Genomic DNA, 22,652 nt, shown 5'->3' on the forward strand with positions numbered 1-22,652 from the left:
ACACACTATACATTTGACCAAACGTTGAGTCTATTCTCTCGTTAATAGGTGGTTGCCATGCCTTCATCTACTCACCCAGGAGTACTATCCTATGGAGAACAGCATGAAATGACATAACAAGCAGTTGTTCAAGTTAGCAAAAGAAACCATTTACTATGCATGGTCTGAAACAGGTGCTCCGTTAAAAATTTCTATCTCTTTGGTATCTCCCCTCCAATACTTTATCAGTAGATCTTTTCTTTCATCCAACCAAAAAGCAGTAGGTATTAGCATAGTCATGCAACCCACAAACGAAGGATCTCATACAAGCTCACCATCAAAAAAGACGAAAAGTATTGTTGGGTCCAAGAAATGCCCTAAGCAAGTACAAAACACCAGACGGGAGGATTTTATATGGTACTAAACGCGAATTCAGGAATGCTCCACTTAACACCAACAACTCTCTGGGATTAGCTGGCCACATTTTTAAAAATAGCGTTAACGATCATCTACCATCTGGTTATTTCGTTATGGACCATAAACCTATATGGGAGCCTGTTCGTGAGCGAAAAATAGAATTAGAGGTATTTTGTCACTAGCATAGCCTCCGCGTCCCGATAACAAGGTCAACGGACTTGTTATAGGACCACAAACCAATGATGCAAGCGTATTACATAGACTACAGCGAGAAGTTATGCAGATGGAGCGTAGGCTTCACAGGTTCCACCAAATTCAGGCCGCAAAAAGACATGGTATTGGAAAAGAATTTGATGTTCAGCACATTTTAGCAGATCCCATGCTTATATCTGACCCGGGCCTATCTGACTTTACTGAATCAAGCGACGATGACTTTCAAAGGTACATACTCGATTGTCTAATGCATGATGGTGTTCCCAGGTGTTGTATGGGATACGACTAATAACAAGGGATGTAGTCCAATGTTTGTCAGGGTAGCGATAAAACTATACTCATTATAATCTCTATTCAAACAAATTGCTTACCCCATTTGGATATTAATCATGCCTGTTAAACATTCGTAACTAGTTGTAACGTAACAGTAACATATACCTAACTGGTTGTAACCCATTGTGTACTGTTCGTTCTTTTTTTTTTTTTGTTGCATTGTAAAACTTCATTTTAACGTTACAAATTAGTTCTCCAAAGAATCATTTTCTTATGCGCAACTATTACCAACATGTGCTCGTGACCTGGCTTGACCATAATTGAATTAACCTAAAAACTTGTAATACCAATTGATGTGCCTGTGATACATCATGTCAATGGTGTGCTAAATTCGTCAAGCGATGCAAAACAAATGGTCTCAATGATAATGTTTTTATAAAAATACCCCAATAATAATTCGAATTTAGCATCGTAACAAAATGAAGATAATTTGTACTTTAGATTGTCTTATCTGATACATCTTACCTTTGGCGGTGCGATCTATGCCAATAAATATGTTATTAGGGTATGCAATTGAATGTAGTAAAATGTATATATATCACGACAGCCATTCAACTGTTATGGTAGATTTAGTGAAAAATATCTGAACACCAAAAAAACACGTTCAATTCTATTGTAAAATTATTATTTCAATTTTCTACCAACTTTATAATTTCCTAACAATTTTATACAACCCAATACAAACTTTTAATGACTACTAACACTAGATGCGATTACAATTGTAATCCACTTGTCTAAGTTTGAAAAGAGTGAAACATCAATGGTGCCTGTACAACCTCCTCAATAAGTTGTAACAGCTTATTAACTGCTTGTAACGTATATATGCAGCATTCCCAAGTTGGGACAACCACTTAATGTCTTGTTTAAAAATTATAGGTACACATCATTCATCAACCTCATTCTCGGGGGAGGCGATGTCAACGCGTAGTTGCAATCTTTGGGTGTTATTTCTTCTCTGAAATGCGTAACGATGGCAAATCAGCTAATATTATTAATGAAACATACGGTTAATGATATACGATATTCAAGTATCCAATTAACAACATTACATAAATATGTGCTCTAACGATAAAAATTTATCACTTAGGGTGATGGTGAAAATACATGATATGCATCAATATCACAGTGTATTGAAATTGCCGCACGCTCCTCCTATATTATATAATATAAGTATTCGACTGTCAACAAATCATTACCAGTGCCTATATTGCTCACTTACAAAGTTAAATTGGACTAGACATTATAACAAAATGATATATCAGACCATTAAAATATCTCTGACGGAGTTATACTTGAAAAAAATAGAAAATTTGGGATGCATTCATTCTATAGGGACACTTCCAGGAGGCCCCTGATTAGCCAAACAGTGGACTTTCGAATATTATAAAACAATATGTTATTAAAACGATCATACATTAACTACATAATATGCATGATTTGACAGCGTTCGGGTGCCCACCATTATAATTAAAGAAAAAAAGTAGCTCTACTATACGAACAAGAAAGTCTTTATTTTATCTACTAAATGTATGCATACCGTTTCACTTTCATCGATTTCGGGGGCAACAGCCTTTGGGGGGGCATTCACTGTCTGGCTCATTGAATGCATCTACGAGTTTTGTATGGGCCAAATAATTGTATAAGACAAACAAAATAGGTATATCAGGAGGGATGACGGCCGTAACAACATTATCACACAATGAAACATCAATGTAACTATTTATGCTGTTAGAAACATCCAAATAAAAGCAAGAGTCATATCCATTTTATACTAACCGAAACAGAGTCAGTAGATGAACGGCAACCCATAAACATGTGTTCCTCAAATGAAATCGATGTTGGCTCCGATTCTGAGACCTATAGTATTGACATGACAATAATATTATTTCATAATGAATGGTATCTAAACTTTAGTTAATAGTATAACGATAACATTGTTTTAGCATAAATGTTCCCTAAATACCAAAATTGAATCCATACCGTAGTCTGTGTAGTCCTTAACAATCTAGATTTTCTTTTTACTCTGTTAAATTTATCGACCCAACTTCACATCACTCTACTTTTCTTCCCACCGGCTCGTTTTTTAATGCCTCTTGTGACTACTGCCTCTCCCATTTCATTTACAATTTCAATTTTATCCCGTTCCTCCATATTCAGATTTTTTTACTTTTGCAAAGGTTGCTCTTCGCTTTCTGAGAGGAGGAGCTCAACTCTTTTTGCCAAATCGGATATGACAGTGATTACTACTTTGTTGGTGTCCTCCGACATTGTTGCTTGATTTACGACCTTAATCATGGCTGGAGAGAGCTCCCGATAACGAGTTGAAATGATTACTTTTGGATCAGCCACAATTTCCCGTCCTCGCCGGTCAAAACAGTCTCCAGTCCGAGCTCTTTTTGTCCATCGCCTCTTAACATATTCAGGAGGAATTATTTTCATGCCCACGGTATCAAACACCTTCAACACGTGCCCACACAAAATTCCTTCATTCTCGTATTTTTTGCAACTACAACGTACACTTAGATCATTCCGATTGAATACCACTATTCTTTCAGGTCTTCCATCATACCTCATGACCGCGAACTTCACAAACATCCCTGCATCTTGTTGTCTCAATATAACCATAGCTGTTGACTTGCCACATTCATTTTGGAATGCAACAAATACGGTTGGTGAATACGTCTCTGATGCATACACAAGCATAGATGTTTGTCTTAACCCTACTATGGGGAGTTTTTACCTCATTTCATATTCTGCGATCAGTTCATTATGTATCTTTTCATCAACCACCCGATTGAAATGTCTAAAGAACTGCACAAGGTCATGATCCAGTTTCAAATGATTTTTAATTGCTGCATTTAGGCTTTTGCTAAGTTGGGTGCTTCGCATTCCCATAGTCTATCTTTCTTTCATTAAGCACCTTGCCCATTTATCACGAATTCGATACAACCCGGAGAACCATTCATTATTTTCAAGATTGTGTTTCTTCACCATCGCCTCCCACACCCTATTGAATTGTTCTACTTCTTCAAATTCATACATGCAGGCACCAAACATGTATAGAAGATCACTATTTTTCTTGTAGTGATTGCCAAGATGTTTCATAAAATTATACTTTATGTGAAACGTACATAGACCGTGAAATGTTTCAGGCATGACAATTGAAAGAGCGGCTACCATGGCGTGATCTTGATCGGTTAGTATGGTACTTGGACGCTTTCCGCACATTGATTCTAGAAATGTACCAAATACCCATTTGAAAGAATCTATAGTCTCATCATACATAAGGGCAGCACCGAATATCACAATTTGTCTATGTTGGTTAAAACTCACAAACACTCCAAGTGGCCGGTATTCTTTATTTGTTTTGTAACTTGTGTCGAATGTGACTACGTCTCCAAAAAAGTTGTAGTCAATTAACATTCCTGCATTAGCCCAAAAGATATTCGTTATCTGCTCTTCACAGTCCAGCTGTACGGTATGAAAAAATGATGGATTCTCGAGTGTTTGCTCTTGAAAATAATTCAGCTTGCTACCTGCTTCTCTATATTTCACACTCATTTCCCGTCGAGTACGAAGATATCGTTTCAGGTCTTCCCGAGTATATCACACATTTTCCATCCTACCTGCCTCCTTTCCCATAAGCTCATGACTCTGTTTCAATGAAAGCCCAGCATCCTCGCTTATTTCAGCTTGGAATCCTTGAGCCTCACTTATTTTTCTTTGTGATGGCATCATGTGCGAACATTGAACAATGTGCAACTCATGGTTATGTTCTAAGACAAGGTCATGCACACGGTACTTCATTGTCCCTCTAAGCAACACGATAACCATTTTAGCTCCACACCCCGTTTTTGTCGGCGTTCGTGTCCTCTTTGGCATCACATCACCTTTGTACTTGCATTTTACACCTTCTTTGCAACAACTATATCTCCTAGATGTGGTCACACCGTCTTTGTCTTTATTTAGATAGTCTTTGCGTACACTAAAATCCATTTTAAATGCATATTTGTTGTAAAACTTGTACGCATCATCTTCACTGTTGAACTCCATTCCTAATTCAGGGGTCCCATCTTTTGCCAATTTGCTACAATCCATTACTTCTGCTCCGACCAATTATGCATCAAACACCATAATTTGTAACAGTTCATGAATAGTATGTACATAAACGACAACATAAATGTATATTACCATTCATAATGTGTTATGTTACACACATTACTCGTATACCAAATCCTATTATTACGCTCATCGATATGATTAATGTTGTACAAATACTCGTATACCAAATCCTATTATACTCTAAGACAACGGCATTATGTATGTACAAATACAACTCCGTGTACAATAAGTTATACGTACTGTAATGTGTTGGTCACATGATGTAAGTATATTTTAACTGTATGTACATCCACTCGGGTGATTATATTTAGGTTCTAGGTACTTTGTTTCACTGGATCTTATGTCATTCGTCAATGACAACCGTCTAAGCCAACTCCGCATTTTCTACTATTTCTATATTTTGAGGGCCAAACAAGCATTTTCTACTCATTGTAATATATTTATTATATCATATAATTTACTTACAACACCAGGTACACCCATTTATTATTCACATAGGTCGGTCTTTTCCTCTACTTCACCTCATTCAACTCTGTACCTCCATTTTATACACACTGCATGGTCAGGAGAGAGGGGCAAACTAAGATTGTGTCATGAATATGGACCAACTACTGGATGCACAATGATTCATATCAATTGTAATACAGTACCTATAACCTGTAACTAATTTACAACAGGATGTACATTCATTCACTTGTTAAATGTGACTTATTTTTCTCATCTTTCCCTAATTCCGCTTTGCTTGAATACATACCCCTGGGTCTTCCGATAACTACTATCCCATTATAATCCATTACTGAAAAGCTGAATGCTCACACACACACACAGAAATATCATACAACTTTACTATTCTTCTATCATCTTCATATGATGTCTTTAGTGAATCTAATTTCATCCTTCATTTAACAGATGTGCATTTGGGTGACAAATGATTGGCCACAGTTAGTTACATGGTTCAGTCACGTTACCTTGGTCTGCTAATACGCTCTATGTTTCACCAAACTCAGAGAGCGCAGCTGCTTCTGCTATTAAGTTGAAGGACAAAATCTGGTGTTTTATGAGATGCTAAATTTCCTCTGTTTGCTTCTACCTTGCCGCCTGCCTTGTAAGCATTTGAAATGGATAGAACATTTGCTGACCCAGTCACCGAAGTCTCTTCTCAGTTTCTCGGTAACACTCTCGGACGGAAACTGAGAAAAGAGTTTTCTGAGAAAAGAAAACTGAGATAAGACTTTTCTGTCAACTCCCTATCTTCAGACGGAGTACGCCAAGACTCTTCCCCCAATTTTGTTTTCTGCAGCTAATTCAAAATTTCAACTTGCTTTTCAAAATTTCAACTCTATCGTTTGCTCCGTCTGATTCCGTTTGGAAGTCAAAAATTTTTTATTTCGAACAGCGTCGTTTTTACCCTTCTTAAGCCTTCCTGACGTGGATCATTTTTCTCCCCATGTTTTTACCTGTGAGAGGACCGTTCAGGAGCAGTCGGCTTGATGACTGCTCCTGCCCCTAATCCGAGGACTCGGGGCACGGACGGTTGCAGGTGCAACCGTCCCTGCCAATTTTAGTCATTATCAACTGCGCGTAACTTTCTTTGTACATCGTGTAACTTTTTTTTCACAGGATGTATTTTCACAACAGATAGTGGTGGGGCCCACACTTGGCGCGGAAATCGAGTTACATGGTGTAATCTCAGCCGCACAAAATTTTGAGGGCCAATCTTGGCCCTTAACCTGCCCCAAATCCCTAATCCGAAATTTGCTAATATAAGATTCAAGTAGCTAACAACCAAACAACGTGCATTCAAATTGGATGCTTGGGAGAAAGACGTGTCGGATTGCAGTTATTTAAGTGTCGGCCGACATGTTGCTGTCACATTCATAAATGTGCAATTCGTTGATAATCTGGCAACACCCAAGGGGGCAATAACAGGAGGCTGGAGAGATTGGATATATAGTAGTCACAGATTTGTGACAAAAATGGGCGCTGGACACGAGACCTCTTTTTCACTACCCTTCAAACCAATGGTTCTTTTCTATGATGTCCATAGTGACTAAGAGACAACTGTTGATTAATTTTGAAGACTTGGGATGTGAACACTTCTATAGTCTTCACGTGAACCCTTATGGAATTAAATTATGCCGTAGCAGTGGGTGAGATACTTTAATGTCAAATTCTTAATACCAAATATATACATGTCCAAACACTTTTTTGAGAAATTTTTTCCAAAGCTAAATTAAACAAGTTAAATATCCATTCCAAATGCATTCACTATATATATTGCAAACCAGTTACCTCTCTTAGTTGGACTGATGAACTAATAGACCGCAATAGTATATATTAAACTAATCCGATTCTTGATTTGCCTACTTTTTTATTGCAATAAAGTGATTCCAATCTAGTTATCAGGATATGGTGTTGTGTATCTTTTTGCTCTTAAATCTAATTCTTCATTAAAAAAATTAAAAAAAAACTCCTTTGATTCTTTTATGATAAAATTTGTTAATTAGAAATTCCTAATTTCATATGTATTTTCATATTTTTTTTATCCACACAAAATTTTAAAATTTAACCAACAATATGAATCAATATAATTTTATTATCTCTCTTCTTTTTCTTTTGTTTTCTTTTTTTTTTTTGAACGAATTTGATTTTTAATTCAATAGATTGGCCATTTGTATGTGTGTGTGTCATTTTATTGGACCATATAATAATAAAAATTAGGGTTAAAAACCAAAAAACCCTCTATAATGTACCTAATACACAGAAAAGTCCCTCTGTGGTTTCAAAACATACAAAACGACACCTCATGTTTTGAACTAAATTGTAAACTAACAGAATTCGTTAAACTTAACGAAAATGACAATTTCGGCTATTAAATTTACCAGATTCAGCTAAATTTATCATTAAATTTACCGGATTCCGTTAAGTTTAACAAATTCTATTAGTTTACAATTTAATTCAAAATATGAGGTATCGTTTTATATATTTTAAAACCATGAAGAGCTTTTCTATGTATTAAGTATACCACAAAAAGCTTTTTTTATTTTTAACCGTAAAAGTAATATATCAATTATTTAAAATTTTTTGTATAACATCATTGGCTGATAATTGCTAGCTCAATAATTAAACCAATGATAAAAATAAAACTTTTCTGGTTTAACAAATAATGTTGGGTTACAAAATCTTTGAAAATTTGTCAATTAACTATTGGAATGTTAGAATTCTTTTTGACTGATATAAAATTCATGAACATATTTGCCAATCATCAATTATACCTTAATTTGTTTGTATTGGCAACCTTCAGGCTGTAGTTAATAGTGCTCCCCATGCTTAAAATAGCTAGGCTATTTTACAATTTTTCTAGCCAAGATTAAAATATATAATGGTGTGAGACTTTTTTCAGCAGCTTAACAAGAGAAAACCTACAACTTATCAACTGTTTTTTCTTCTTTCTACAATTTACATTAGCTAAAAAGGGTACTTCGAAAAAATGCAGCACATAATGGTGCTTGCCGATTCACAACTGCTTAGGTACTTCATGCTTTAACTTGAGGGTTTTCTTGTTCTTGATTTTCTATGGAACTATTAGCCTTTGCTCCGGAATATGCACTCCCTGGAACCTCAACTAAAAGTTCCTTCTCTTCTATACCATCCCAAGCTTCGACCTGTTGATGTTTCTGAAACTACAAATAAAGATACATAATGAGATACTCAGAAACATGATAAAAAGCCAATCCTTAGAAACGTAATTTCCTAAAGGAAACCTCTAGATTGCTGTCAATTGCGTCATGCATTTGAGGACCATCCAATTTCTTCATTGCAGCCTCAAGTTCTCTCTTTGCATCTGCTCTTGTTATACGTCGTTCAGAACATTGTGCAGCAGTAACATCTGCATGGCAAGCAATGCAAAGGGTCCGCATATTCTCTAGTCTGCATTCACCTGTACAAAACCATGAAGTGCAACTTATATTTAAGAAACTGGAACATCTTTCTTTCAAGATCCAGAGACGATGATGTTCATAAGCAATAATGTTCAGAAATTTGATGATCAAGTACCTCCTCCTTGATATACAGGTACAAGATGGTCTGCATGCCACGCATTGCCCTCCGTGGGATCTTGAATAAGCTTGTCAAATCTGCCGAGAAAAATTGAGATATTATCACCAAAGAATGCAACTGCAGTACTAAATCAGCACAACGAATTGTACACAACGAATAAGAAAGGGGTCAATGTAATGCTAAGTTGCCTCTTTTTGAGGATTGTATACTTCATATGTAACTTGAGGACTTCCACTTTTTTTTTGTTAATTTCTGCTATTTGTTTCTAAAACACCTTCCCATCCCCATTTTGAGATGCATCTTAGGTATAGGAAATTGTAATATCTTCCGCATGATAGACAGTCCCAAGTTTTTTGGCTGAGTACAAAATAGCATTACTAGTCAGATAATATGACTCAACAGATATGTTCCCGCTGCTAAGTCTATACACTGGTGCTGTAATGATTTTCAAATAGCTTTTGATGGATTAACACACAACCCCCCGCAACCCCTGGCCCCCAGAGAGAACCAAAAGTAAAACTCAAACTATCAGAAAAGTTAGTCTGACAAGCTACATATAGCGTTTAAGCATTAGAAATTGACAGGCATAATTATCTGATCATCATGTTCTACAAGACTTAACTGCAAAGAGTTTAGAAGCACATGTAAGAGAAAATCACACCTATAATCTACTTTAAAAAATTGGTTCAAAATAACTTGCATAGTAACTCACAGCTTTTTGCACTTTGCTAACTTTGGAGCAGCTACTCTTATATACTGTTGTCGATTCTCATGTGATAGAGGCTTAATTTTCTCCACAAGTCCATGGCAGTCTAGTTGACACATTGTGCAAATGCCACGTTCGACTTGGAAAAGTGCCTACAGAAAATTTCTTAGTGAGACACCACCAAAAGCTGGCTATTACGTGGCAATCAGACAGAGTTCAGACTAACCTGTCTAAGGTATTTCGTTTTGGTTCTCGAGCTATATTCTACATAGCATTCTAGGTTACAGAAAAGATCCTCGAAATATTCAGGCCTCTTAGCATTCTCATTCCTAAACAACAAGAACTTCGATGAGTGCATCAGAAGCCTTTCTTGAGAAGGGCCAGTAGTCACAAAACTTACATGCAAGGACTTTGGCAGAACTTGCAGAGTGGTTTGTCCTCAGTAGACCACCCTTGTGTGTAGACTTTCTCCTTTTTGGTGCCGCCAATACATAGATGGACCTTTCTCAAAACTGCATCTGATGGTAAGCGGCTGGTTATCTCATCTAAAGGTGTAATACGTCTGGTACTTCCACATTTGAGCAGTCCCTAACAAAGATAACCAGTTTGTTAATTGAAAAATCCATCAAAATTGAAGTCCAAAATAATACAGACCAGAGTCGTAAACCACATTCATCACAAATGTACCCCTTTATCATGGTTGAGGGATTCCATCAGATAGCACAGTTCAGTGGACAAGGGCAACTGCAAAGGCTTCACCAGCAATTTCCTACGTTCTATAGGCCTCAACTGGTTCCATTGCTTCATAAACATTAAAACTGCAGATCGGTACCTATGATCATCTTGTATACAATTTTTTCCCTGTATCATAACATCCTCATGAAGGTCTTCTGACTCAAGTTCTTCAGGCCTGAAACTCAAAAAAAGTGGTCGTGGCCTTGAATCCATTCCAGGTATGCAAGAGTATAAGTGGATCCTTCCAGTATATTGGCTCACCTGAAAGAGGACAAAAGGAAATCAAAGGAGCTTTGTACAAAGTTTAGTAGAAAACTAAGAGAACAAACTATTTATGCCATCCTTAATTTGAAAAATCATACTCTGCTTCACTGCTACCAAACAACAAAAAGAGCTCTATGGATAAATCCAGTTGATAAAACTACTACAAATTCATTTAAATGAAAAAATGAGAAATAACCGCAACAAGTTCAAATTGATATCTAGCTCTTGCAAGGACAGGAAGCCATTCACACTCCACACTTGCCTCATTTGTTCTTTTGGTTGTGGACAATAAATAGTGTAATTTCAAAAGCAACGTTCTTCAGATTGAGGGAAGAGTATATGACCTGGAAATTAGGTTTCAGTTCCAAGTGGAGTTGCCTAGATCACACAACGAAATTGAGGATATAGCACACTACCTATGATGGGCTGTGGTCAGGATTCCTTCAAACATTTAGAGGAATTATGTCGGAACGTGAACTTTTGCTATCATTTCAAATTGAAAAAAAAAATCCTTTTCTGCATGTGTAGAAAAGCTCTTCAAAGATGGAGAATGCAACAAACTTGCTCACTTTTACAATTTACGCGTAACCAAATAAGCAAACATTAGATGAAAAACATTTTCTATTTAGTATTTATTTTTGACTTTGAAATGCCAATAGTAGCACTCTAAGTTGTTGATGATCTATATTGGATCATGTGATCCAATTCAAAAGATTTTGGAGTTCAGTGTTCTTGTAAATAGGTTCTAAGTTGCATGATATTGTCAGAGAAAGAAAGAAAAGCAGTTGGCTGCATGCGGAAACGAATATGGAGGTAATCAGGATTTTCTGCATATATGCCCAACAAAATTTGATGCGGGTTTGTATTAGGTGGCATCCATGCACAAATAACCACTGCATTTGCGGTTGTAGACCATAAGATGTTTGAGAGAAGGCTCAAGTATATGCTTTGGGATTAAACAGATTAAGTATGGCATATTCTCAAACAGAACCAATGGAAAACTAGAAAAAAGTTAAACATCCTATCAAGCATATATAAGCAGTTAACTTCAATCAGTGACGAAGAAAAACAAAAATGTCTGTCAGGATTACCTCAAAGCGCAGATACTCTACTTGTACAGAGCTTGTTGAAGCAGCCTCAATTGGCTCAGAGGCATTGCTGTTTAATTCTACCTCACTTTGTGGGTGCACCTGAATTCCTAAACTTGTAAATCCTAAACAGATTCCCAAATATGGCCCAAAAAGAATAAACAGCAGACAAAGCGACTGTACCTTCTCATTTTTTTGGGTTGCTTCACTATCATCTAAATTATGTGAAGAAATTGTTCCAGCAGTTTCACTGATAGCGACTGAAAATGCATTGCAGCCCAGGGTTGGACTAGCCTGGTTTGGTCATTTCATGCGAACTCTCAGCAGATTCGCAGATGAAAGCAAAGAAGCAGAATGCTAGCACCAAGAGAAGTCAAATAGAGAAAGGCAATGCAACAAATAATCCATACCTCTGATGGAAGGCTTACCACTTCAGAAGATACAATACCAATTCCATTCTCCCCACTACTCCCTCTGTTTGCCACTTTATAAGATTCGCAATATTGATCAGAAGGCCATGAACCTGGTATATGACAGTAAATCTGGGGTATCATGACATTTTTAGCAGAAACCACATTGTCTCCTTCCCTCTGTATAACTGGATCACCATTTCTCTTATCAGTTATTCCAGTTGTTTCAATATTGGAAATCATTTCAACCTGTGTAGTGCATGAAGACCCCATTATGAGTGCTGGACATGACATCAAATTCTGCAGCAACTTACCATAAACTTAAAATAAAATGTGAGCCATCACGATTTCCCAGCCAAACAAAGATGGTTCCATGGAGATCGAGTAGCATAAACATTGTAGCAAACAGATTATGATCTCTGGAGATTATAGCAAACAATGTGACATGCTGTGATCATTTTTTGAAATTAACGTTGTCATATACATCTTTACGATTCTTTGCTTTGCCCTTGAAGTCAAACTACACGTATTGCTGCAGTAGTGGAATTAAATTCATGCCAATGCCCTTTTGTGGGGTTATACAGCCAGAATACTTCTTACAGACACTAATAGAAGTAAAAAGGTGAAAATGAATGCAATGGAACGTTGACGTAACAATTGCTAAAAGATAAAATAAATTAAATCCAATCAGAAACAAGCACAAGAAAAAATATTCTATACCAAGCCTCCAGTACTTTTGCCAACAATGTTAAGCAAGAAGCAACTAAATTCACCCCACGAGGGAATACCAAAAGGCTAGCTGACTTTTGGCACCCCCCATGGAACTTAACTACAACTCACACACACCACTCACAAACGATGTGGGACTCGGGACGGGGAACAAGGGGACTAACCCACTCACTCTGTTTTTACACCTCGCCACTGGTCAATTTTCTTTTGCCAACAATGTTAAGCAAGAAGCAACTAAATTCACCCCACGAGGGAATACCAAAAGCCGCCAGTACTTACTACACCAAAATTTTAGCTCTCCAATTTAGATACCATTTGTTCAAATTCAAAAATAGCCAGGAATGCTCTCTGACTGACTTAGCTACAAAAGAAAAAGAAAAAAACTAAAAAAAAAAAATATATTTGCTAGAGAGTAGCACATAATGACTCAAAAATATTCTAGAGTTGAAAATAAGGGTTTCAGATTCTGAACGGCTAATCTAAATTCAGTTTGTTGTTCAATTACAGTAACTTAAAACATTATTACTTCATTCTAATTGTTCTCCTTATAATTGTAGTTTTCCCCCTGTTAGCCTAAGGGTGAATTGGTTTCAAGTGTTACAGCCTTCCAGATTTCAAAATATGATTGATTAACACCAGGTAAGATAAAAACATTAGAAACATAAATACCTAACTTAGAATAAATTGAGAGATCAATTCTAATAATCCTATAACCAAGGCCTAAAGTATTTTGGAGAACCCCACTATAAATTTTAAATCACGAACCAATCATGAAAAAGAGTTACCTGTAGGAAGCTAGATTTCTTAACTGATAGCCCAAAAACGTCTCTACGACTTTCAACGTCAAATGAAGAATATCCTATAATCAAACTAACAATGGGAAAATAACCTTGATTTCAGGTATTGCAGCATGTTTCCCATTCATTACAGCCGAAACTTCAAACAGACTCTTATTCAACTTTTGCCACCGAGATTCATCTGAAGTACCCTGAATACATATGGTATTAGGGAAAAATGAAAAAAAGGGCTCAGGCAAATGGTGTTAGGGAAAAAAAATCCCTACCACATTATAGGAAATAATTTAAAAATAAAAGAAAGAAAACAAAAATCACCTTTGCACAAAAAATATATATATTGACTGCTTTCGTCTGTCCAATCCTATGAGCTCTAGATTCAGCCTATGAACATACAAGAACCAAGAAATGAGACCAGTAGAATATTACTATAAAATCACCAACTCAAATAAATGGTCAAGCATCTCCAACCCCTCCAGAATAACCCTTTCCAGTAAACAAGTCACAGAAAAACAAATAATGAGAAACTAGAATGCAAAGGGAGAAGAAAGAGAAGCAGATTGGCATGCTAAAAGAAAACTGTACTGAAATAGTCAAACTGTACTGAAGCAGATTGGCATGCTGAACTAAAAGTACTTGGTAATTTGTTCATACCAATAATGGAAAAAAAGTGATTGACATGATAACAAAAAGTTTTATCACCTCTCCCCCCCCCCAAACATCATAGTGACCCAAGAATAAACACTCATAATTGAGGACACAATTTATGGAATTGCAAGGCAAGTATCCAATGACAGTATGAGAAAACATTAAATGCCGTTATTTACCCAAGAGGGTGCTTCGATGAACACCTTGAAGAGGTTTAAGTCCTTGCTGGACTTCTCGAAGTGAATTGAATATAGGTAATTCAGTTATTTCAAATGATTTTTCTGGTTTTGGTGAATTAGGAATCTTTTATCATTTGCAGTTGGTTCATTGTTGATAAAGTTATTATCCTCATGGTAATTAAAAGAATAAATCTTAGTCAAGGCAGGAAAATGTTTGCAAAGCCATGGATGATGTACTTCACTTCAAAGAGAGGCTTCTGGTTAATACAACTTCTTCAGACTGTTATAAGTCGTTTTGTAAGATGCAAGCTTGCCTTATTTACGATGCCTAAAGGTGCCTTGGACGTGATGCAAAAAGTTATTTTGGATGAATCCTGGAGTTCCTTATTCAAACTTCTTCCTTCAAGTTCAGAGGATGTTTTTACTATTTCAGCCTTCATTTACTGCCTAATTGTTAATTGCTGTCTTTTCAAATCTTTAACAAATTAGTCTGCAAGCCTTTTGGGCTATCACCAGCTTGTGATGCATTACCATTGTAACCAAATAGCGAAATCAACATAAACAAGAACATTATAAAGGTACATGGAGTGTAGTATCAAAATTAGGAAAGAAGTCAAATATGGGAAACTATTTAACTTTTTGCACAAGTCTAAGACTCAGATTCCAAAAAAAAAACCCAGAAAAACAAAAAAAACAACTTAACTTGTTAGCTAAAGCAGCTCCATAGGGAAAAGTAACCAAGTAAAACTCTGCTTGAAAAACATTAAATGCGTTCATCTGATTGGACAAACAAAAATGTTGAAAGGAAAAGTTCTTTCTTTCTGTTTCATTTTTGGAAAAGGAACGTGAAGATGGATGAACTAGTTGGAAGGAAACAATCAGTGTATTTTATTTTTGTTCTTGAGATACGAAGAGACGAGATATTGAATAAAAACTACAAGCATACCAACAGATTAAAGTCATTGACTGATCTTGGCCTAACTGCAGGAAATTTGGATGGCTAGATCTAAGAAAATTTGTCATAACTTACCTGGTTCAAGTTAGAGATTTCCTTGGGCAACTCTAAGAAAACAACATTGTTTGCTGCTGTCAAGGTAAGTCCAATGCCTCCAGCTAATATTCCAATTATAGCAATCTTAACCTGTATGAAATGGAATAAAAAGTGTATGATACAGCAAGCACATGGGCCTTTAGGTCTATAGACAGACGCAGGTAACCAGTGCATTTAAGTCAAAAACTAAGCCAGCAATAACGTGAAGCACAAGCTCCAGCAGCACTACTCAGATCAAAGAATCTGAAAAATAGTGGCTTTCAGCATTACAAAGAACTGGCAGAAGCAATAAAATGTGACAACTTTGTCAATACATGTTGAACCCTCCAAATGGCACACATAAAACAACAAAAAGTTGGGCAAGCAATATTGACCTGTTTTGATGTTTGAAAGGATTGAACAGCTTCCTTCCTGTCAATAGATGATACATGTGCATCAATTCGAATATATTCCACGCCTTTCTCCAATAGAAACTCCTGCAATTTGCATAGCTCGAAAATGAAATATGAGCTATATATACTGGATTACTAAAAGCCTTAAAAACATGAAATACCCATACAGTGCCTCTTGAATCCATACAAGAAGCTTGGGCAGTAAACAAGAAATTCTAAGGGTCTCTAACCATCAAACTAGTGGACCGCCTCCAAGATCAAGAATGTCACAGTTGCAATCCTGTGCTTTAACTGTATAATGACCATGGATCTTTAATATTTCTATTGCTGCTTTTATAACTATTATTGTTGAGATCTAGAATATCTTTTTCTATGTATATCCCATGATTTCTGCTCTATTTTAGGATAGAATAATTTACTCCTAATGTATTTTAGGATAGAATAAATTAGCTCCTAATTTTTAGGAAATTACAGATTTCATGGAATTGACAAAAGTCAAATTCCATTTGTACAAATGTTGTACAGAGTCTGGAACAAAAGATATGACAGAACAATTCAGTTCTTCTTTTTGTTCATGGTATCAGAGCTTTTGCTCTTGGGACCTCTTCTTGTCAGCCTTCATTGCTGAGAACTTTCCTTTTTTTCAAGTCTTATTGCCAAGTGCAATTTCCAGCCTTCATTGCTGATTTTTTCCATTAGGGCTTCATTGCCAATTTTTCTTTGAAACCTCCACCATGTCTGAAACTGAAACATCAGAAATCCACTCCAATACCAAATCAGAGGAGACCTCAAATATTCCACAAACAGGGGATTTGCAGAGTATCCAGGCAGCCTACAGGCTCAACGGGAAAAACTATTTGAAGTGGTCACAATTTGTTCAAACATTTCTCAAAGGAAAGGGCAAAATCAGCCACTTGCTTGGAACTGGACCGAAAAAGGGAGATCCTAAATTCGCTGCTTGGGATGAAGAGGATTCTATGGTCATGTCATGGCTGTGGAATTCCATGTTACCTGAAATAAGCGATACTTGCATGTTCCTACCAACAGCTCAAGATATATGGACTACTATTCGACAGACCTATTCAAAGGCAGGAGATGCTGCCCTAATCTATGAGATCAAAACAAAGATCTCAGCCACTAAACAGGGCAACCTTTCTGTTACTCAATATGCCAACCTTCTGCAAAATCTATGGCAGGAACTGGACCAATATCGGTGTGTTCAGATGGTGTGTAGTGAAGATGCAGCCACCTTGAAAAGCTTTATCGAAAAGGATAGAGTTTATGACTTCCTTGCAGGTCTGAATGTGGAATTTGATCAGGTCAGAATCCAGATATTGGGGAAGGAAAGATTATCATCTCTGAATGAGACAATATCATTGATTCGAGCTGAAGAGAACAGGCGAGAAGTCATGTTAGAGCCTAAAACATTAGAAGGCTCTGCAATGATTTCTACAAAGTCAAATAAAGACACAATTTGGTGCACGTACTGCAAAAAATCAAGCCATACGCGAGATGATTGCTTCAAACTCCATGGGAAGGAACAAGTCCTTAGTCGTAAAGGAGGATTCAAAGGGCGAAAAGCCCACTTAACTGCTGGAGAAGACCAAACACAAGAAAAATCCAACCAGGCTGGTATGGGAGAATTCAAGAAAGAAGAAATCGAAAAGCTAAGAAACCTCCTAAATTCCCTTGAAAAGTCCTCTAGTACGTGTTCATTGGCTCAATCAGGTAAGTACCTTAACTCTTATGCTTTAAGTGCCTCAAGCATGTCTTCTCTAGGCTCTTGGGTCATCGACTCAGGAGCTACTGATCATATGACTCACAGCCCAATCAGATTTAGAACATACAACCCATGTCCTGGAAATAGAAAAATTACTGTTGCGGATGGATCTCCTATAACTGTTGCAGGCCAAGGGACAGTAAATCTATCAAATTCTTTGTCCCTAAATAATGTGTTGCATGTCCCAAAATTGTCCTCCAATCTCATATCCATCCATCAAATTACCAAAGATCTGAACTGTAGAGTAATTTTCTATACTACTCACTGTGTTTTTCAGGATTTGGTTACGGTGAGGACGATTGGACTTGCTAAGGTGAATGATGGGCTTTATTACCTTGAGGAGATGAGTGGCAACAAGAAGAACAAAAATCAGTTATCCCTCACCTGCTCCTCAAATAATAAATCTGAAATTTGGCTTCATCATTTCCGTCTTGGTCATCCATCTTTTATTCTACTTAAAAGCATGTTTCCTTCACTTTTCAAGAATGAAGATGTTAGTAGTTTTCATTGTGATACATGTGAAATTGCTAATCATCATAGACTATCATTTCCATTGAGTAATACAAGATCTACGAGACCTTTCTCTTTGATACATACTGATATTTGGGGGCCTTGTAGAATTTCTAGTATTTCTGGAGCAAAATGGTTTGTCACATTCATTGATGATTGTACTAGAACTACTTGGTTATTTCTTATGAAAGAAAAATCAGAAGTAAGCAGTATTTTTCCAATGTTTCATAAAATGATTTGTACACAATTTGGAAGTCTGATTAAAAGAGTAAGATCTGATAATGCAAGAGACTATTTTAATCAAATTCTCTCATCTTTTTTCCAAAAAGAGGGTATAATACATGAGTCATCTTGTGTAGATACACCCCAACAAAATGGGATTGCTGAACGAAAAAATAGACATTTACTCAATGTGACTCGAGCAATTTTGTTTCAACATAAAGTTCCAAAAACTTTTTGGGGGGAGGCTGTTTTAACTGCTGCACATTTGATAAATAGAGTACCTTCAAAAGTACTAAATAATCAAAGTCCCATTGCTGCTCTTTCTGTTTTTTACCCTGATTTTAATGTCTCTTGCACATTGTCACCAAAAGTGTTTGGTTGTATTGCTTTTGTACATGTTCATGCACACCAAAGAGGGAAACTTGATCCAAGAGCTTTAAAATGTATTTTTGTGGGATACTCAAACACAAAGAAAGGATATAAGTGTTATCATCCTCCTTCAAAAAAAATTTTTACCTCCATGGATGTCACATTTGTTGAAAATGAACCTTATTCTCAAAGTAACAATCCTCATCCCCAGGGGGAGAGTTCTTGGGAAGATAAGGAATTTCTCCTTGATCTTCAAAGTCCTACACTAAACTTAAAGTCTTTCAAGCCTGACCATACACCAAATTCTAAAGGAGAACATACTAGCAGTGAACCTGAACCTGAATTTGAAGTTGAACATGCCAGTAAAGAAATTGAACCTGATCTTGCAGCTGAGGGAAAATCTGGTTTAAATCCAACTACACCACTCAAGGTCTACTCAAGGAAGAAAGTTCATATTTCTGAACCTGTGCAAATCCAAGAATCTGAACCACAATCAGGTACTGAAAATTCTGTTCCTTTGTGTGTTCAATCTGACTCTGCTCCTTGTGAATTTATTGATTTAGACCTGCCTATTGCTGTTCGAAAAGGAACACGAGAATGCACTAAGCACCCAATCTCAAATTTCGTGTCTTTCCATAGACTCTCTCCACAACATAAAACTTTCCTTACCACCATCAACTCCATTTCAATCCCACAAACACTACAAGAGGCACTTAGAAATAAGAACTGGTTACATGCTATGAAAGAGGAAATGAATGCCCTAGAGAGAAATAAGACTTGGGAAATTGTAAACCTGCCCAAAGGAAAGAAAACAGTGGGGTGTAAATGGGTGTTTACTTTGAAATATAGAGCTGATGGTTCATTAGAAAGGCATAAAGCTCGGTTGGTTGCAAAAGGATATACACAGACATATGGGATAGATTACCAAGAGACCTTTGCACCCGTTGCAAAAATGAATACTGTGCGTGTTCTTTTGTCTTTAGCCGCTAACTTTGGTTGGTGTTTACAGCAATTTGATGTTAAGAATGCATTCTTACATGGGGATTTAGAAGAAGAGGTGTACATGGAACCCCCACCGGGTTTCAATGAAATGTTTTTTAAAAAGAAAGTGTGCAGGTTAAAGAAAGCATTATATGGATTAAAACAATCGCCAAGGGCTTGGTTCGGAAGATTTACTAAAGTGATGCTAGCAATGCAATACAAACAAAGTCAAGGAGATCATACTTTGTTCATAAAATATTCAAAAGGAGGTGTTACAGCTCTACTTGTATATGTAGATGACATCATCATTACCGGGGATGATCCAATTGAAAGAGAAACACTCAAAAAGTGCTTAGCAAAGGAGTTTGAAATTAAAGAACTAGGGAGGCTGAAGTATTTTTTAGGCATTGAGGTGGCATACTCAAGTAAAGGCATCTTTGTTTCCCAACAAAAGTATGTCTTAGACTTGCTTAAAGAAACAGGCAATCTTGGATGCAAGGCAGCAAGTACACCCATTGAGCCTAACTTGAGATTGAATGAAGAGAAGGATGATAGCACAGTAGATAAGGGAAGATATCAGCGGTTGGTTGGGAAACTGATATACTTGTCCCATACAAGGCCGGACATAGCATTTGCTGTAAGTGTAGTAAGCCAATTTATGCATGATCCAAGAGAGAAACACTTGCAGGCTGTCAATAGAATTCTATCCTACCTCAAAGGGACACCAGGTAGAGGAATTTTGTTCAAGAAAAATGAAGGATTGCTCATAGAGGCATATACTGATGCTGATTATGCAGGTTCTGTTGTAGATCGTAGATCAACTTCAGGATATTGTACATTTCTTGGTGGGAACCTAGTGACATGGCGGAGTAAGAAGCAATCGGTTGTTGCAAGATCAAGTGCGGAAGCAGAGTTTAGAGCTATGGCTCATGGAGTTTGTGAATTGCTATGGCTCAAAATAATACTTGATGATCTTAAAATCAAGTGGGAAGGACCTATGAAACTCTATTGCGACAACAAGTCTGCCATCAACATTGCACACAATCCAGTGCAACATGATCGCACAAAGCACATCGAAGTTGATAGACATTTTATTAAAGAAAAGCTGGACAGTGGCATGATTTGCACTCCATATGTAGCATCAAATAATCAATTGGCAGATGTCTTAACTAAGGGAATGCCAACTTCCAACTTTGAAGACATTACATGCAAGATGGGAATGGAAAATATCTATTCACCATCTTGAGGGGGAGTGTTGAGATCTAGAATATCTTTTTCTATGTATATCCCATGATTTCTGCTATATCCCATGATTTCTGCTCTATTTTAGGATAGAATAATTTACTCCTAATGTATTTTAGGATAGAATAAATTAGCTCCTAATTTTTAGGAAATTACAGATTTCATGGAATTGACAAAAGTCAAATTCCATTTGTATAAATGTTGTACAGAGTCTGGAACAAAAGATATGACAGAACAATTCAGTTCTTCTTTTTGTTCAATTATCATATCCAATTGTTATATTAAGTGCCCCCCCCCTCTCTTCGATACCATTTTCACGGGGAGAATATCTAATATGACTTTCCAAAGCAACATTTGCATTGGACACGCTTAGCTGACCACTACCATCAACCATTCAGTTGTGAAATTACCCAAGACGGTCCATTTCAATATGCAATGGAACGACATTAAAAGATGTCCTTGTAGGTCACCAGTCCCTAACTTCCTTGTTTTGTTACTTGAAGGAGCCTTATTTGGAACTAAAAGTTTTAAAGGTTTTTGTCACTTAGCCAAAAAAGTACTGCTCAAAGACATTGTCTTTTCCAAGAGTAAATCACATTTTACCAAATCGTTTTTGGCATACAAGGAGCAGTGAAACAAAGAAACACATTATGAAGTAATTAACTATGGTTCTGTTGAAATCTAGTAAGGTTCATCCTTAACTATTCTTGAAGCTACCATAAACTGCTAGACCATGATTCTTGTCTTCATCGTAAAGCTGACAGAAGTTTACAAAACACTAAAATAGCATAAATAGACAATTTAATAGAACACTTCTACCCTCAAATACTATAGAAGGCGCCGTCCAATTAATTCTCAATATGAATTTGAAGTTTCTCAAAGCACATCTTTAAATTGCTGCAGAGATAGGAATTTTGTTATGAATTCTGATGAAATAAATATCTATTGTTACACAAAGCACCCAAAGCAAATTGTCATGTGACTCGCATGTGTGTTTCACAGAAATCAAAATCTAGAAATTGCCAGAACCTAAAACTGGACAGAAACAGCAAGATCATAAGCAGAAGCAAGTCACAATCAGATCCATAAAGAGAATACAGAAGACAAATGTAAATCATTCAATCTGTACAAAGGAAAAGTAACTGACCTGTATTCTGTCACACACAATATGGTGATGAGCAAATATTATCATTTTTTGTGAACTGAAACTAGCTTCTGTAACTTCCTCACCATCAAACCCTGAAAGCATTGGATGTATAGAGAGCCACTCAAGGAATCCCGACAGTTTCGCTAGACCCAGTATTTGGTCCTCCTTTTTCATCATGTCTCGAATGTTGCTTTTATCTGAAAATATTTAGAATAGGGACCCAATCTCAACATTTAATAACCAACACGTTTGAAGTGCAACGTTTGTCAGATGCTTCTCCAA

The 22,652-nt window shown here is 36.7% G+C and overlaps 1 protein-coding gene across 4 annotated transcripts in view; it reads right to left on the minus strand.

Annotated features, from left to right (window-relative positions):
* Positions 1 to 8,301: 8,301 nt before the first annotated feature.
* Positions 8,302 to 22,652, minus strand: part of LOC113741925 (uncharacterized) — a 31,293-nt gene continuing 16,942 nt past the window's right edge. Inside the window, exons 10-24 of one of the 4 annotated variants that reach the window (XM_027269591.2) lie at positions 22,371 to 22,567; positions 16,102 to 16,203; positions 15,707 to 15,817; positions 14,168 to 14,233; positions 13,945 to 14,043; positions 12,345 to 12,575; positions 12,100 to 12,210; positions 11,920 to 12,018; positions 10,517 to 10,825; positions 10,230 to 10,417; positions 10,056 to 10,158; positions 9,836 to 9,981; positions 9,121 to 9,200; positions 8,829 to 9,004; positions 8,302 to 8,747 (exon numbers count right to left, since the gene is read on the minus strand). In XM_027269591.2, the coding sequence (XP_027125392.1) occupies positions 8,601 to 8,747; positions 8,829 to 9,004; positions 9,121 to 9,200; positions 9,836 to 9,981; positions 10,056 to 10,158; positions 10,230 to 10,417; positions 10,517 to 10,825; positions 11,920 to 12,018; positions 12,100 to 12,210; positions 12,345 to 12,575; positions 13,945 to 14,043; positions 14,168 to 14,233; positions 15,707 to 15,817; positions 16,102 to 16,203; positions 22,371 to 22,567 (2,165 nt within the window). In that variant the 3' untranslated portion in view covers positions 8,302 to 8,600. Of the gene's footprint in view, positions 8,748 to 8,828; positions 9,005 to 9,120; positions 9,201 to 9,835; positions 9,982 to 10,055; positions 10,159 to 10,229; positions 10,418 to 10,516; positions 10,826 to 11,919; positions 12,019 to 12,099; positions 12,211 to 12,326; positions 12,576 to 13,944; positions 14,044 to 14,167; positions 14,234 to 15,706; positions 15,818 to 16,101; positions 16,204 to 22,370; positions 22,568 to 22,652 lie in introns of all 4 variants that reach the window. The other 3 variants (XM_027269590.2, XM_027269589.2, XM_027269593.2) reach the window with 3 other exon arrangements.

This window comes from Coffea arabica, chromosome 4e (assembly GCF_036785885.1).
Source record: "Coffea arabica cultivar ET-39 chromosome 4e, Coffea Arabica ET-39 HiFi, whole genome shotgun sequence".
NCBI lineage: Eukaryota > Viridiplantae > Streptophyta > Magnoliopsida > Gentianales > Rubiaceae > Coffea > Coffea arabica.